At 35.9% G+C, this 18,504-nt stretch overlaps 1 protein-coding gene across 1 annotated transcript in view; it reads right to left on the reverse strand.

The window, feature by feature from the left end:
• Positions 1–5,459: 5,459 nt before the first annotated feature.
• The window catches only part of CRPPA (CDP-L-ribitol pyrophosphorylase A), a 311,086-nt gene continuing 298,041 nt past the window's right edge, over positions 5,460–18,504 (reverse strand). Inside the window, exon 10 of the mRNA XM_059171274.1 lies at positions 5,460–8,754. Coding sequence (XP_059027257.1) covers positions 8,650–8,754 — 105 coding nt within the window. The 3' untranslated portion in view covers positions 5,460–8,649. The remainder of the gene's footprint in view (positions 8,755–18,504) is intronic.

The raw sequence follows: 18,504 nt of genomic DNA on the forward strand, positions 1-18,504 counted from the left end.
TAGAATAAGCTACTCTTTTGCTCTAATAAAGATGACAGAGATTCCATAAAGAAAAAGAGGCAAGAGTCCTTCTTTTACATACTTCACCCTTACTTGGTGTCACTTTTCAAAATGGTCTTCTTTAATTTATTCAAGTCTCATAAACTATCTCTCCCAGTTAGATAGGAGATATTTTTGGAGAAAAAGAAAAAAGATCATTTTCTTAGTGTTGCAAGTTTTGGCTAGGACTCAAAAAATCCAGACTTCAAAAAATGTATCAATCTTCACACTATTTTCTGGTTAATGTGTTGGCCACATGACCATTTGTCTTGAAGAGAGGGGATGAGCATGCTGTCACCCACTTGAGAGAGTGTCTCATCTTGAGATATGACATAAGCCAGGTCCTTCAAGTGGGGGTGCAGTAGAGGGTAGGCACTGCTTGCTCTTTGGTCTAGAAGTAAAGGAGCCTGAACCTTCAGCAACGTAGTGTTTTTGAGAGTGAGCCAAGGGGAGACAGGCCAGATGTGAGTGACAAACCTACCTCTGCTTTTCACTCATAGCAGAACATATCCATGCAGCAACAGAAAGATGACTGCAATTTTAGGGAACGTCTGGCCTCTATCTTCTTGACTCGCTCCCTGATCTAGCTCTCTGAGGGTAAGTGTAAGAGTGAGGTTTAAGTGAGGTGTGAGAATGTCCAAGATTGACACCCTGACTGCGACGACAGTCCCTCCTCTGGGGCCGCAGTGGGACACACTGGGAGAGCCAAGACGAGGGGTGGCAGAGCCCAGAGTGGCTGTCTCATGAGCATCACTAGTAAGAGAGGTTATAGCATGGCGACACAGTGAAAAATAAAGAGTAAAAGAAACGAAGGGACTAATTCTAGAGCTTTCATGAAATTGCAGGGAGGATACTATGACTCAGGTTGGCAACTGGTGGAAACCACACGAGTCCGTTTTAACAACGTGGGTTTAAAAAACGAGTGTAGAGGCGCTTGGATGGCTGTCGTTAAGCGTCTGCCTTTGGCTCAGGTCATGATCCCGTGGTCCTGGGATCGAGCCCCATATTGGGTATTGGGTTCCCTGCTCAGTGGGGAGCCTGCTTCTCCCTCTCCCTCTTTCTGCTGCTCCCCTACTTGTGCTCTGTCTCTATCTCTCTCTGTCAAATAAATAAAGCCTTAAAAAAAAAAAAAGAGTGTAAAATCATTTGACATCAGAGGCTAGGTCAAGCCTCCATTACTAAATTTATACAATTACTTAAAAATTGTGTTGAATCTGCATTGCTAATTGGTATTGCTAATAATGCAAATGACTATGTACAAATATGTATTTATTATGTATGAGGAGGTACAATATATTTTCTCTATTTTTCCTATTTGAGACACACTCTGCTAAATCAGTGACAGTGATCTCTATAAGTTTTTACACATGCATACAAAACACAAGGTCACCGTACAATTATTTTAAAACAATTATTATTAAAAAAAAAACATAGACATGAGAAAAACATATCTACATTTTTTTCTCTTTCTCTACATTCTCAGCCTCCACATATATATCCATACACACACACACACACTACACAGAATATCAAAGAAATTAATGAAGATATCGTAATGGTGATAAAACTTTTAACAGCTTAAAGGAAACTAAAATTAAGAGGAAGTTTTACATTTAAGTTTTATTTCTGGGTCAAAGGAAATAAAGAGATCACAATTTTCAATTCATATGTTGAGAAAGATAGTTGGAAGAAGAGAATATATCAAAAAAACACTAGAGGAAAAATCCCCAATCTATCAAACTGCCATTCACCACAGTCACAGATCTATGCAGAAGAGTAGCGTTACTAATTATTAGTGATAAAGATAAATAATTCATATATTATATATTTTATGTGTTAAAATAATATCAAGCAGTAGCCTCAGAGTTGAAAGTTTGTTGCTATTAAGGAACTAAAAGTTAGTGAAACCAAAATGAATTCTATTTAGGCAACATACATACATTTGGGGAAAAGTAGTGGTATGCATAACCCCATGATTAACCCAAATCTTTTAATATCCATTAAGATTCCCAAGTTAAAGCCAAGAATATGTGGTCTATAACTGCTCGTCCTGGCTGTCTCATGAAAGCATATTGCACCGATCTTCAATTCCTGATTCATGGTAGAATTTACGGATATTCCCACTGGGATACTCAAAATTCTTAATTTGTTTACACATTTTGGCTTCTTTCCAGATTTTATGTGAACAGTAACTGATCCAAGAAACAAACAGGCGGAAATGTCTTTGAATAGCATTCTTTTACTATCAGGTCATACATACCTCCATTCAGTATAACAGGGAACTGAATTCCTGAACTGGGCAGTTCAATAATACATTTTTAACACTCAGGGGGGATTAAAGAGAATGATTTCCTATTCAAACAAGAAAAGAAAAAGGAACTATGAACTTAACAGGGTCTTAAAAACACAGACAGGATGGAAGAGAAATTCCTTCAAACTACTGAAAAAATTAGTAACATGCAGATTTTATCATCCATTTCCTTCTCCGCAAAGGGATGTTTTGTTATCCACTTAGACTGAAGAGCTTGCCTTCAACCAAATTAAGGGCGCAGATGTAAAGAATAAGAAAGGGGAAAAAAACGAAAAACCTCACATACCAACAAACCAACCAATTTCAATAGCCCATTTTATAATGAGGTAGAACAAAGAACAAAATGGATAGCTCCAAAATGGCAAAACTCCAGACAGTTAATCTTCAAGATGCTTTGCCAAACCTTATCCAAATAACCCAATTATTACAGTCTACAGACTAGTGGAAATTCTTACAAAATTGGCTTCTTTGTGGAATCTCAAATCATGTCTCCACTCAGGTCAAAAAATCACTAGGAATGCCTTGGTGAAGTTTTTGCCTCTGGGCTCAACTGTAATTTTGCAAAATGGAAAATGAGGGAATGCATCCAGGTAAAATTCTGGATGTAGAGTTATAACATTTTTTTTTTTAAACCATAAGTAAAGAACAACCGTTCCTAGTCATAATCTAATTCCCTGAGAAACTGTCCTCAACAGAGTCAGAAATTCTGCGTTCCCAAACCCAGGTTGGCCTTCAGTGTGCTGGGCCATCGAGTGTTCCTTAAACTCTGCACGTGCCTTTTTGCAACTGTCATGTCACAAGGTTGATCCAGACCTACCTCACAGAGACCCTGCAAGGGTTAATTAAGGTTAAACTGGGAGAAAGAAGTGCATTTGCCAAGTCAGGCTTTATCTGCGCTGCTAAAGAAACCCAGATGTTGTAACAACTGCTCCGGTTATCTGGTAGCATCCTCAACCAAGGAGAGAATGAATTTACATGCATTTCAGCTGTGAAGACATTTTTAAAAAATCAAAGATTCCAGGATTTCAGATGGTAAGAGAAAACAATCTGGCTCTCCAGGTCTAGCTCATTGTACTGGACAGCATTCGCCCCCAAATCTTCCCACTGAGCAAAAATTGTGATATATGCTCTGGACTGTCTAATGGAAGGGGAAGGCTTTGTACTTTTGTCACGACAAGGCATTTTTCTAGAATTTCCTTTCTCCCATTAACATGAAGAATGGATTTCTACTTCTCTTTTCACGTTGGTTTGTGTTGCTGGGACACAAATGGCTCTACGCAACTCTGGTTCGTCAAGAAAGTACTTACTTCTACTTTTTCATCTTACACTTTTGTTACTCAAGTACGTCTAATCATTCACTGCCTGAGGGAACTCTTACAACTTTAGAGCCTACAGAGATGGCACTGAGAGCAACTGTGTGTCGCTACAAGTCCTTGTTGATTTTACTGGCCTATACAGATCCAGGGATGTTTCAAAATATGTTTGGGGGTTGCGGGTAGTGATGGGCAAAGGAAAGGAACACTACAGAAACAATGAAAGACAGTGGGATGGAGCCTTTTTTTTTTTTTCTCTTGCTATTTAAGAAAAAAAAAAAGATATTTGAGATTCCCATCTTCAGGGGTCATTTTTTAAGGGATCTTAGGATAGCATGTTTTGTAATATTGCATTGTGCAGTGTTTAGGAATATAAGCTCTAAAGTGAGATAAGCCTAACTGAATCTCATTTCTCCCACTTGCTGCTAGGGTGAGTCTGAATATGGTTTCTTTCTTTCCTTCTTTCTTCTTTTTTTTTTTTTTTTTTCCTTTTTTGGTTTCTTTTTTTCTTAAATAGAGAATGGTATAGTACCTAGTACACAAAGTTATTACAAAGAAAAAACAAAGGTACATGAAAAGCATGAAGAACAGTTTCTAGAACAATAGTAATCATTCAATAAATGTTAGCTACTTTTATTATTTTTTAAGTGCCTGTATTTGAACTCAAAATCATCTTAGGCCTAAGAAAGTTTAGACTCTTTTGTATATTTTTCTAAAACATTCAGGTCTATTTTTCTCTTTTCCTAAGTATTGAGAAGGGAAGGAGGTAACCCTCAGAACCTTCTCATACTTTGGGATCACAACTCTGACCAATAATTCTCCTCATAAGCACTCTGCTTTAGCAACATGGGTGTCTCCGGATACATCCTAGGCTCTAAAGGATAAATACATCATGCACCTACACAGGGCTTCTCTCCTTGACTCCACTTGGCATGCACCAAAAAGTTTCAGAACTCAATATTAGCAAAAAACAAGGAGCATTTATTGAGCTCACCTGTCTGGTGGAGGTCACCTCAACTGGCTTAGGGAGCCCTGCTGATCTCAGGTGGGCTTCTTCATCTGTTGGTTGATTTAATAGCTGGAGATCAAATGATTGGGGCTTTTGTTTTCCTTTTGGAGACACCGGGCCGGGTAGGACATGTTTCTCGCAAGGTGGGGGCAAAGCGGAAAGTGGAAAGAAGCAAGCAGTGACATGCAAGGTCTCTTGAGGCTAAGCTCAGTCATGCACAGCCACTTCGGCCTCACCCTACTGGTCAGAGCAGGTTACACGAGGAATCTCAAAGTCAACAATTGCACATACATTCCTCCCATGGGAGCTGAGTGGAGAGAAATAACATTACTGACCCAGGATTCAATCCACTATGCCCATGCAGACATTGTTACGTGATCACAACACTCTTTTCCACTTGTGACTGAAGAGAGCTTTTATATCCTTAACGACCACTGTAACTACTAGGAAACAGCTAAATATGAGGGGAAGAAGAAAAAAAATCTAAATGAGACTTTGATTTTGCAGATTTTTAATATATCCTACAGAATAATAAATCTGATCTCAAATTCCATCTGTAATATAAACATCACATTGTCATTTTTTTGAGATTACATGTTATATTTATTTCATTGTAATTGAGTTAGTATAAAATATATATATATATACATATATGTATATATATATATACACACACACACACACACACACACTAAATATCAATGATAGTTGCCATTGGATTTTAAAATACCAGTTAGCATTTAGTTATCAATCACTAATATTTTGTGTTAGGAAAGAATACAGTGAGAATCTTTAATAGTGTGTTATTTTTCACTTAAAAAATGAATACATCTTTTACAATTTTGAAACTAAAAATGTACAAGAACATATATAAATGGTACAATGACCAAACTATCCACACAGCTGGTTCTAATTCACTAATTTTAAACCATACTAATAAATCCTAAAATCATGTATATTTTTTCATTTATTCTGTTTATTTTTTAATTAAACTTTGAAAATAAGTTCGCTCTTCATCAAAATGGCTGTAACATGTAACATTTTAATTCAAGTATTTGTTCTTCCTCGGCCTAATTAGCTTCAACTTTAAAAGGAAATAGAATTTACAGATTTAATATAAGAAAATATTCTACTGCAATTGATATTTATAAAATGATCATTATATTTATATGTACTAAGTAAAATTTGATAATGATAACCAGCATTAAAAAAAGAGTTTACCCATTAAACCAGTGTAAAACGTTTGAAGTGACCACAGTAAGAACGGCTCTGGGTAGAGTAGAGGGGTCTAATTCTTACCCGCAAATTCATATACTTGCAACAAGTTCTCTCTTAACTTGAGCAGTTTTATGAAAAAACAACAACAACAACAACAAAACAACAACAACAAAAATACTGTACCTCTGACCAATATGTCATGAACCAAACCACTGATCACACTGTTAAATTCCACAAAAGTCTAACTAAATTACATTTAGTTAATTAGCAAATATTCCAAAAGTAAATAGTCATTCACAAAATTTTGCACAGGTAGAAAACAATTTGAGCAATGCTGAAGCATAACTTACCATTATTTTAAAAGACATTTTAGAAAGTAAAGTGAAAATAGACAGTTCCCATGAAAGAAGCAGTGATGGAAATTTACCACAAAGTTGTCTCTAGATCTCTTCAACACTAAGAACGAGTTTATCCCTCTCTCGGCCAAAATTTTTCTCCATTCCCTTCACCCCTACCTGAAATTTCTGTATGTTTGAAAGATGGCTGGAAAGTCACAAGCTTCAGAACTTTCCTATGGTCATTGGGATGGTTTGTCCTTCTTTGACCATTCCTCCAAGGCTCATCAGGAGCCTCTGGCTTACTTCCCAGAGCCTCTCAGTTGGATGGCTTTTGCCAACATCATAATTAAACAGGGAGATGAGCTTCAAACTTATTTTCACTGGTCCTAAGTTTAATCTCTACCTTTTGTTACTAGGCAGTCACATGGCTCTCAACAAGGTAGTTAAGATCACTGAACCTCAATTTCCACCTACACAATAAAGGATGTGGGGAGACTTCTTTAAATTATTTTCAAAGCTGACAATCACTTTGTAAACTGTAAGGAAAAAAATCAAATGCTATCATAATGGTGATGATGACAACAGTGATTATTTCAGTCATAATTTAATATTTTATTACCTAAAATCTCATTATACTAAATATTCCCTTTGCCTAGGGTAAAGTCACTAGTCATCGCTTCCAGATAAATTCTTGTCTGGCTTAACAAACCATTAATAATTTGAAATTTAAGGTAACTTAACCAGCACTCAATCCATATAGTAATTTTGCTGTGTAGCAGACACAATTTTTGCCTTATACTCAAAACCACTTTCTCTTTAAATCCCTGACAATATTTTCCTATTTGCCTTTATAACCACTTCCAAATTCTTAAAACAGTTTCACCTGAAGAGTTCAGAAGGTGTAGGGGTGGACCTTTTCACAACACACTCAGCCCACTACCTTAACAATGACACAGATGTTCTAGGCAGAAATCTACATATTGCCCACATATTTTCACCATCAAAATTCTGAATTAAATCATTTATAATTTTTTATCCTCCCTAGAGAAAGAGAAAGAAAAAAAAGTGGCAAGCCCAGGAATTTAGATCTAAGCTACACTGAAATAAAACATTTCATTTAGGAGAATGAACTGAAGAAACTACTTTACATCCATTATATTCTACTATTAAATGTAAAATATAAACTCTCCTACTAATATAGGTCCTAGATAAAAACAGGGAAAATCATCCAACATGTTAAGAAGAGGTTTCATAGAAATTCTTCCAGTTTATTTTTAACTGGTAACACCTCATGCAACTTTTATAGTTTCCACAAGTAACCTAAGCCTTGGAATCTGTCCTAATGTGATTTTATAAATGTAAAAATAGAATAAAAGCTATTGCTAATGATAGTATATACATTTTTTTGCAAAATTTAATGTAAGGGAAAATCATTTACACTTTTAACATGTACATACCAGTGGAAATTTGAAAGAGTAAGAACTTGATTTTAAAAGACTTTAAAAGGATCAGAGTACCTGGGTGGCTTAGTCGGTTAAGAGTCTTACTCTTGATCTAGCTCAGGTTTTGATCTCGGGGTTGTGGGTTCGGGTCCTGGATTGGGCTCCATGCTGGGCATGGAGCCTACTTAAATAAAAATTAAAATTAAAAAAAAAAAGACAGCAGTATCTGTATCAAAAATAATTTACGACTCTCTACCTTTCAGAAAAGACTAACTTGGGACTGACCAAAATAATTTCACCTTTATGAAGATTTCTGGTCTTCTTTTAAGTATAATCAGAAAAATCAGAAACTTTTTAAAATAAGTCAAAATTATTTTTCATAAACCGAGGAAAACACACAATTTTAAAACAGAAAAGCAGGAGGGAACTAAATCTCCTTTATGGATCTAGAGTTATATGAGCCCAACAGTGAAAATACTTGAACCAGAGTTCCCTGTTATCTCTTTATTTTTTTAAGGTGTCAAAAATCAGAAAACAAGTCAAAATATCACCTGATAAGAGGACAATTTTAGAATTAAAAATAATTCTAAATTTTTTTTTACTAGTTTTATGATACTGTGATTTGCTAGTTAACACAGAAATAAGATTATAGTTGAAGTTTTCTAAATTTTCATTCCTAGGAGGATTAGCTCACCCATCACATTTTCTGTTTGATTTTTCATGCCTTTGCAGAAGATTATGTGAAGGTTATTACTTCGCATATTTTCTGATTAATTTATATTGGACATGCACAAAAGTGGTTTTTTCCCCACAGATATAAACACAGATTCATTTCTATAACCCAAACATCACATTCTACAAATTGTGAGACATGAAGGACAACTTAAACATTTTACCATATGCAGTAGGGTGGGAAGAATGGCAGAGATGCCTAGGTAAATGTTTCTAAAAACCCACAACGTAATTTTCTCTGTGTTCTTCATGCTATCAGTAGTTGACCAACAAGTCCAGAATTTCTTTCTTTGATTAAAGTGGTAATAATCGTGGCTCCTTCCCTTAAACTTGCTTGTAGCTTCTGCTCATCCTGGAAATAAAAAAAGATTAAACAATGATTATTTTAAAAAGAAAATATGTCACACATTAAATTTAACGGTTTCTTTACTCTTTTAATATATTTTTAGGGTTTTAGGGTTTTTTTAAAATATTTTTAGGTTTTTTCCCCATCAGCTTTATAGAGAGATAATTAACACATAACATGTAAGTGTGAAGTGTACAGTGTAATGTTATGATATACCTATATGTTATGAAATGATTACTACAAAAAGATTCGTTAATCCATCACCTTATACATACATACCATTGAGAGGGTAGTGAAAGCATTCAAGATCTACTCTCTTAGCCACTTTCAAGTATATGATATTAACTGTAGTCACCATGCTATACATAATCCCATAACTAATTCACCTCACAACTGGAAGTTTGCACTCTTTGATCAACATCTTCCCAATCAGCCTCTCTCAACTACTATCCTCCTGTTTTTATGAGTTCAGGGAGACACTTTTCAAGGTCCCCTGCTCTCTGGACTTGGCATTCTGTGGAACTCAGACCAGTCACTAGTATGTATGTGGTCCCTCCAATAAAGGAGAAATGCTTTCACAAGCACTGTTCATTATATACAAAATATATCTCCTGAAGATACCAGGAAAACACTGACACATTTTCAAATGCTAGCAGCATGAAACAAAAGATTTTCCCTTAATCCTGTATCTGACCAACTCTGGCTCTTTATACAAGTGTGAATATTTCATCGATGATACAAGCCTTTCCTTCATCTTTCTGAGTGTTCCCCAATAAGAGACTTTGTTATAAACTGTGAACACCAGTCTGGGAGGAAAAATAAAAAAGGCTTGTTGTTTGTGAAGTAAGGTCAGGCACATTAGTGAAATGAGTTTCTCACAAGTTGCTAAAATGTGGTTTTGCCTGTGAAATCATATTGCCTATGAATATATGTTTATTCCAACTGTTTAAGTTTCTTGAGAGGGATGAAGGGGAAGGGAAAGTCAAAACAGAGCTAATTATCTTTAGAGTCTCTGTGTTGTGAATTGTGCTAGGTTCAAAAAGAGGGACCTGGTAATCAACTTCTAAATGCCCACATCATCCTTCACAGCCTTTCCTAGTGTTAGGTGTATCACCAGTACCTACTGCGTCTACCTTCTTAATATTTCTTGAATCCATTTACTCCATTCAAACTGGTTCTGCCAGCAAAACATCTCTATCCTAAATTACAGGAACGATCTTGTGAACAGTCTCTCTGAAGTCATGTCCCCTTCTGCTCTGTTTCCCACACAGCAGTCAGGATATTTATTTTAACATAGAGATCTGATCACTACTCTGCCTAAAATCCTTTCAAGGCTACCTCCGAACTTCAGGATCAAGTCAGAACTCTACCTTTTTATCTTTCAAACCTCTTCCTGTCATTCCCTTATATTCACTCAGTTCCCCAAGCCACACAGAACTGCTTAAGATTGCCCAAACAAGGTACTTTTCTAAACTTCCATTCCTTTGCCCCAGCGAATCCCTTTGCCAGGAAAGCTATCTCACACCGTTTCTAGCTTAGCTGACCCTAGTTATTCCTTGTGGTTCCACTCAGTTATCATTGGTTGCAATCTACCTGTACCCCAGCCCGCAGGCCAGCTGGGTGAGGCAACTCTCTGTTTCCATAGCTATTAATTCCTCCAGCACACTGAATTCTAATAGTCTTTTTAGTTGACCATCTATTCCACCAGATGATGAGTTTCTTTATGTAAAGTATTTTTCATTTTGTCTTTGAATAAAGAACACTTAGTTCAATGCCCACCACATGGCAGCACTCTCCATAAATTATAATGAACTCAGAACAAAGGAGGCTATGATAGAGATATCATCACCCTTTCTGTTTAAGACGTTTCTTAACATTGACCATTTTGGGGTTACTTTGCTTACTCCTATTTGCATATTTGGCAGGAAGCCTGGCAATGGTACAAAGAATATTATCAAAACATTTCCACTACTACACCTTCACCAGCACAGAGGCATATAGGTTCGCCATCTATGAGGACGGTAATGAGAGACCACCTCTGCTTAAGCTACACTTTTCCATCAATTTCCCTGATTGTGTTCTAAGGCGTAGACCTGGGGAAAGCCCACAAGGAATTGAATGGTGGCTACTTTGCATCTTGCAATACTGGATTTCAAATGTTATACTGGTTTCCTTAATATCACAAGACCTAAATCACACGTAAACCATTCTAAAGACAAATATGTTTGGGCTTAAAATGTGATACACTTATACAGGAGCAGATATCATTCATAAATACATAAATGAACATTCTTAAACTGAACAAAATATAAATGAACTCTGAATATGAATCTGTAACTCTTAATGATTAATTACAATAACACAGGGTTTATAATACATATCTATGCCCATCTCATTTATTAAATTGAAGCATAGAACAGATGATGAAAATTAGTTTATCCTTTAAAAATAAACAGAAAAAGACTATCTGATTGAGCCAGCCAGGTGCCCCAGAAAAAGACTATCTGTATAGCCTCTTTGAAACCAATTTATACTTGTCATAATGAAAGCAGCAGAGCAACACACAAAGAAGGGGGAAATCTGTTTTAAGATCCTAGGGCTAGAAAAATTGTATTTCTAAATCTTAGAACAAATCTTCTATTTTCATTTTGATAGCTCCCTACCTTATATATCTTTCACTAATGAATGTAAGAATGCTTTTTTTTTTTTAAAGATTTATTTATTTATTTATTTGACAGACAGAGAACACATGTAGGCAGAGAGGTAGGCAGAGAGAAAGGGGGAAGCAGGCTCTCTGCTGAGCAGAGAGCCCGATGCGGGGCTTTAACCCATTGAGCCACCCAGGCGCCCCTAAGAATGCTCTTTCAAAGGTTAATTTATTTCTGCAATATCTATAGGCATCATTTGGAATGATGTTTAATTCAGTGAGAAGAACCTATGTTATTCCACTATTTTCCCTTTCTGCCAAAGCTCAATCATTTTATTTCTGAAAAATGCAGAAATTCAAAAAGTGATTAAGCAAGATGTTGAGAACCACCTATATTCAGAAAATTCTATTTTGTACAAAGAGGTGTTCAAAAATGTATGGAGTTCAAACTCATCTCAAAACTATCTCTATAAAAGCATTGCTAATTCAATTTTTTTTTAAGGCAAATTCAAACAGATCTTTAAAAAATCATTTCTTGCTGCCAGTATATATGAAAACCAGTGTTTTTAATTGAGGAGGTGGGGGAACAGGGTGGGGGAGAGTTATAGCTGATCGTTTTATCATTAGCTGCACAAAAATGTGTATATGTATATATATGTATATATAAATATATTCCTTTGTGTATTCCAAATATGATATAACAAAAATGTCAATGTTAAAATTAAGAAAGCCAGGTCAACATGAATATTGAAAAATTTTTACAGTACATGTTCTTGATACGATGTAATGAAAATGGCATTGACTACTGTGGTCTTCCTCCCCAAAACCCATAACCCCAATCTAATCAGGAGGAAAATATTACACACATTTCAAAAGAAGGGCATCTTACAATATATCTGAACAATCCTCCTCAAAATTGTGAAGTTCATCAAAAACAAGTCTAAGAAACTGTTACAGCCAAGAGGAACATAAGGAGACGTGACAAACTAAAAGTAATATAACATCCTGTAATAAAAAATATACATTAGCTAAAACGAAGGAAATCTGAATGAACTATGGACTTTAGTTGCCAAAAATAAGGAGATAGGTAGAGGGCATATGAGAACTCTCTGCTATCCGGAATAATATGAAGTGTATTATTTGTCAAAAAGTATATGCTCAATTTCAAAATATTTCTCTTGATTTTAACGATGTTTCTGTGCCAGAATTGCAAAACTTGAGTTACAAAGTTATTTTACATGCGCCAGCCCATTTGTATATTCCTTAATTAAATTATACTATTCCTTTCATAAATTATGCAATCGATAAGGGCACCAACTCTAGAATGAGAATGTTGGTATTCAAATAAAGGTTTTGACGATTTTCAAGCAAATTATTTAAGTTTCACAGCTCTCCATTTTATTTTTTTCAGCTAAAACCACGTTAACAATATTTGTTGCCTCACAGCTCTCCATTTTATTTTTTTCAGCTAAAACCACGTTAACAATATTTGTTGCCTCACCACTTTTCTGTGGGGACTAAATCAGACAAGACAAACCACAGAGACCAGGTAAGCATCTATTCACAAGGGTTGTGAGAACTATTTTTGTGGTGTGCACGAACTTCACCCGTGACACAGTAGCTGCGCTTAACCTCTCATCACACGTAACAGTTCAATCTGATTATCTACTATATGTAGGGACACTGCTGCGGCTCTTGGACAGTAACCTGCGAGTGCCTGCAATCCTTGAAAGAAAAGCCTGTTACGTAACATTCACCCCAGCTGTCTTGTTGAGAGAATTTTTCCAAACTATAAAGAAGAGAAATAAAGCCAAAGAAGAGAATGACAGCCTCTCCATGTAGAAAAGACACAGATTACAATTTAGAGTTGTTAAGTTATTAGGTGGCGTGGATTTGTGCTGATAAGGTCCCTGACCATGGAGAGTTACTGAGAAGTCCTAAAAATCTGCTAAGTGTTCCTTCCTTCCTTGGTCAGCTTCTAAGCCAGGCTTCTGCAGGAAGAACTCAGGGGGCTCTGCAGAGAAGAGCTGCTGGAGAGCTGGGGAGTTGGGCAAAGATTCAGAGGCCACACTGTGCCGAGGACAAGGAGGTTAGATATGAGTCCAGAGAGAATGAAGAGATTTTGGTGAATATCCATGGCTTTTCGATGACGGCTCGAAAAGGTCATGCTTACAGCCTGGGAATAAAGACAAAACGGAATTGAACCTGCCCTAACAAAGTTTAAACAGCCTCAGAAGATCAGGTAAATCTCCCAATAATAGAAATGTTTGCCAGAACAAATTTTTAATATTCTTTGGAGGAAGCTAAAATAAGCTAGAGCCTTTAAAAAGTTTTATTACTCAAGTATGGCTTATAATAAAATCTTACTAGATGAGTAAAGAAGCAGCAAAAAGGAAAAAAAAAAAAAAACTTGAGAGAAAATCATCCGCATATAGGATCTTTTCCAAACGTAATCCATATGTTGGATTAGCATGCAAGGATTTCAGAATAACTATGTTAATATGTTAAAAAAGAGAAGGAGATGGAAACACTGATGAAAAATGGACTTATTTTCAACATTGCATGGGAATCTATAATAAAGAATATTTACAACTGTAAAATATACTACTTGAAATTAATAATGGATTGGTTTAACATGAGATGGGCAGAGCAGAAAATAGTATCAGTGAGCCTGAGGACAGGTTAAAATAGATACATATATATCCAAACTGAAGTACAGTGAATTATCACTATAACCATCTTCCTACTTAGGGCCACATTACCATTCCACTTCCTATTGCTTTCTTACCTACTGCTACACCCCACTGCCACCATCAAAACACCTGTTTGGGACATTTAGAAAATCACATATGGGTTCTCTCATTAGCCATGTCACCTGGGGAGTGTTTACTACATGAAAATAACAAGCATAAAAAAAAAGTCAACCCCATTTCTAGAAAAAAACCCATTACATACAACATCATGTATGTAAATATTCAAAGAACCAGGCGGTAATATTGCTACAGCTGGGCATAAAGGGATGAGGGAATCCAGAGTGTGGTAAGACCACGTGATGCTGGAATGACGCCTGAGGAAGGTGGGGAAGGATGAGAAGAGGAGGCAAAAACTTCAAAGTCCAGAACGGACAAGAGATATTGAGGGAACAAGAAATCATGGCGGATTTTCATTGTGGCGTAACAATGTGATAGGCTAGACCTCACAAAGATATTGCAGGGAAAGTGAGCACCCAAATTCCCACAAAAAATATCAAAATAAATCTACTAAAATTAAATTTATCAACAGTTCTACTCTCCAGCCATAAAGAGCATAAACTTGAAACGCAGTACACCAATTTTGACATAATCACACATAAAACTCAAAGGAATACATTTCTTGAATTTAAGGAAAAACAGAAGGCTATTTAGTGAGGCAAGATGAGTTAGTCTGCATTATCTCTTAAATCTAAAAGATCTTCATCATAATGCCTTGTTTCCTATTATCCTATTCACAGCTATGTCAAATTTTTGAGAAAAATCTTAAAAATTGCTAACTCTTATCAGTTACTTCCCAATAAAACTGGGCAAAAATAAAAAAAAATACTAACTCTATCCTGTCATAAAACAATAAAAACATAACTTCCAGCTCAAAAATGCAGCATTCAATTTCTTTCTTGGTTACAAGTGTATTTAAAAAATAGAAGCCAGTCAGAAAGGAAATAAAGAACGGATGGGCCTGATTTCTTAAAATACTAGGAGGGGAAATATCAAAATGTTAACAAGAATTATTTTTTTAAAGATTTTATGTATTTATTTGAGAGAGAGTACAAAAGAGCTCAAGCAGAGGGAGAGGGAGAAGCCGGCTCCCTGCTGAGCACGGAGCCCCACTTGGTACTCAATCCCTGGACCCCTGAGATCATGACCTGAGCGGAAGGCAGACACTTAACTGACTGAGCCACTGAGGGCCCCAACAAGAGTTACTTTTGGATGATGGATTCATGGCTGTTCTCATTTCTTCTCTGTGTTTTACTCTCAAAATTTCCATAATGAACATAACTTATTCTTCTAATAAGAAAAATAAGTTGTTTTAAAATTTAGTTTCAAGACTGTTTAAATCCTGGGAACTAAATTTCATTTGTTATCACATAAAATCAATAATACAGAACACTGTCCAAATTTCCAGGAAACATTCATCTCCATAAAAAAACTTCAAAATCTGCAAAGAAAACATATTTTTTAGTCTTCAATAAAAGGTCCAAGAAAGAATTATATTAATAATTCACAAGGCCTTAGCTTTCTTCTGCTGACTTAGAGGTTAAGAAAAACATTGTGGAAGTCAAGCTAAAGGAAACAACAAAAAGTTTATACTTAATTTTATTCAGTACATTAACAATTGCTCATTCATATCCTGAAGAGTTTCTCAATAGTCAGATTTTTTTAAATATTGGGAAAAACATGAGATGAAATATAAATATATAATAGCTCTTTTAAGTTTTCTATACCCTCAAACTGAATTACTTAGAATGGGAATTCACATGGGTTTTATCGAGAAACACCAAATTTGGCTATTTCTTTATCCCTTGTCATTTCAAGATTAAGATGACATATATTATGCTTAGATGAAAGACACTACAAAAGCTCTAATTAATATTCTCTCTTAAACACATAAGGTAATTCTAAATTTACTCCAGAGTAATTAAGTCTTGTCAACTGAATCCTGGACTTCAGTGTTTTTTGTATGTGACTTGTTTTGTTTTCCGGTTGATAGTAGGTTTCCTTATGACAGTTTTATGTGTCTATCATCTTCAATGGAGTCCTAGAGTTTTGATGCAGAAATTCTCATGGGACTTCTAAGCCATTGGCAAAATTTGGGAAATCAGGACAAGTAGGAGATGTCACTATTTTCATAGAAGATTGGGAATGACAGGAAAAACCTCCATAATTTATAGTGGCTCTTCATTCCCACCTTCCCATCACCTATTACTATTTGGACAAGACTGCAGTTCCAGAGAAATTACATCTCAGAAGTGTGTATAAGTCATCAATTTTCTATAATGCCTACATCTTCAAAATTCCTTACTCACTAAATGCTCCCTTCCATTTTCTCAAGGACAGCTTAGGGCAAAACTATTCCCAGTGTACATAAACTTGAAGAACTTGTTAAAAGGCTTATTTTAATATATTTATTTATATTACTGTACTACACAGCTCTCAGTATTTGAATTAATGGGACATAAATTTATAGTATGCTGTTAGGATCAAATTTATGTGGATTTTGTGGAATATGCTCTCAAAGAATAGCAGGAAAAGCTATGACATCATTGCTGTCCAAATCTTTATAGACAACCTGAAAGGAAATCTTTTAGAGATATTCATCCTCCACACACATCACTCCTAAAGAACACAATGTCTTCTGTTAAAAGGAAAACTATAAAGTTAAGATATATGTATATACATATTTAGGCTTTAGATGTCTCAGGAGATTACACAGTCCTTTTTGAAAGGTAAACAGTACATTGTCTCAGCAACTTCCATTCCTAAAGTCTAATTCAGTTTCCATGAGTTACAAAACTGTCCAAAATCCAGGTTGCCCTCATTTTGACACTAATATCCTTCTGCCATCAATCCTTATTTTGGTGAACTCATGCAAAAATTATCAAAATGCCAGAAAATGTCTAATACATTATATGTTAATAAAAAATTTTTTTAAACGCCAGAAAATGTCAAAAGCTTCCAAAAAAATAAAAGAGCACAATCTATATCCATACATACATTTATATCTACATATCTTTATAGAAAGCATGTACAATATACAAAAATACAGAATATATGATATGTAAAAATGTTAAATTATACTTAGAAATCTTTTAACATTTTTATTACATTTGTAAGATAATACCAAATCAAAAAATTCATATACCTTTTTCTCACACAGAAGGGGGAAAAAAAAAAATCTAACAGTAAAACACTGCCCCCTAGTGGAGATGAAGATGAATGTTTGGTGTGCATAAAATTCAAAACTTCAGGAAAAAGCACTTACTGGCAGAGTGTGAGAAAAACAAAACAGTCCTCTCCAAATAAAAAGCGTTTGCTTCCTTCTCATTTGAGTTAAACTATGACCCCCTAAATACCTCGGTAATACAATACTATGAAAATGCACCTGGCTTTCCTTATTAACATGATTCTCACACAGCAGTCTCCTCTATTCTCCATGCCTTGCCATACTATAGGTGCTCAATACGTATCTGTAGAAAGAGCTAAGAAAAAGGAATTGGTCAGGGGCCCTTGGGTGGAACAGTCAGCTAAGCGTCCAAGTCTTGGTTTTGGCTCAGCTCAAGGTATGGGTCCTGGGGGGCACCTGGGTGGCTCGGTTAAGCATCTGCTTTCTGCTCAGGTCATGATCCCAGTGTCCTGAGGCAGAGCCCCAGGTCAGGCTCCATGCTCAGTGGAGAGTCTGCTTCTCCCTCTCCCTCTGCCCCACCCTCTGCTATGTTCTCTCTCTCACTCACTCACTCACTATAAAAAAAAAAAAATCTTAAAAAAGAACAAAAAAACAAAAACAAAACAAAACAAAAAAACCAAGATGCGGGTCCTGGGATAAGCCCCATGTGGGGCTCCCTACTCAGTGGGAAGTCTGCTTCCCCACCTCTGCCCTTCCCCCACTAGTGCTTGCACGCATAGACATGCTCGCTCTCTCTCTCAAATAAATAAATAAAGTCTTAAAAAAAAAAAAAAAAGAAAAGTAATTGATCCAAAACTCTGGGACACAGCATGGTTACTCTGCTGAATAGAAATAGAGAATAAAGATAAGAAAGACCCAAACCATGTAGTGTTGAGTGCCAGAGTACGAGGGATAAAACACGGGCAGCCAAAAAGCAGCTGTCTACCATGAGAAACAAGCAGCTCATTATTGTGTCAATTATTTCTAGATCTGGGATTTGTCACACTGTCATACTTTATTTTCTTATAACATCATTCATACAATCAATTCTACAACTTAATAAAGTTGAAAAGGTGGTCTCGTTTACAACATCCCTTTAGTTAGCAAAATGTTTTGATCCTACACACCCTCCCAGCAGTTACCAAGTCCTCCTAGCTTCCTATTGTGATGTCCCTCACCAGTCACACTCCAAC

The sequence above is a fragment of the Mustela lutreola genome, chromosome 4 (genome assembly GCF_030435805.1).
Source record: "Mustela lutreola isolate mMusLut2 chromosome 4, mMusLut2.pri, whole genome shotgun sequence".
NCBI lineage: Eukaryota > Metazoa > Chordata > Mammalia > Carnivora > Mustelidae > Mustela > Mustela lutreola.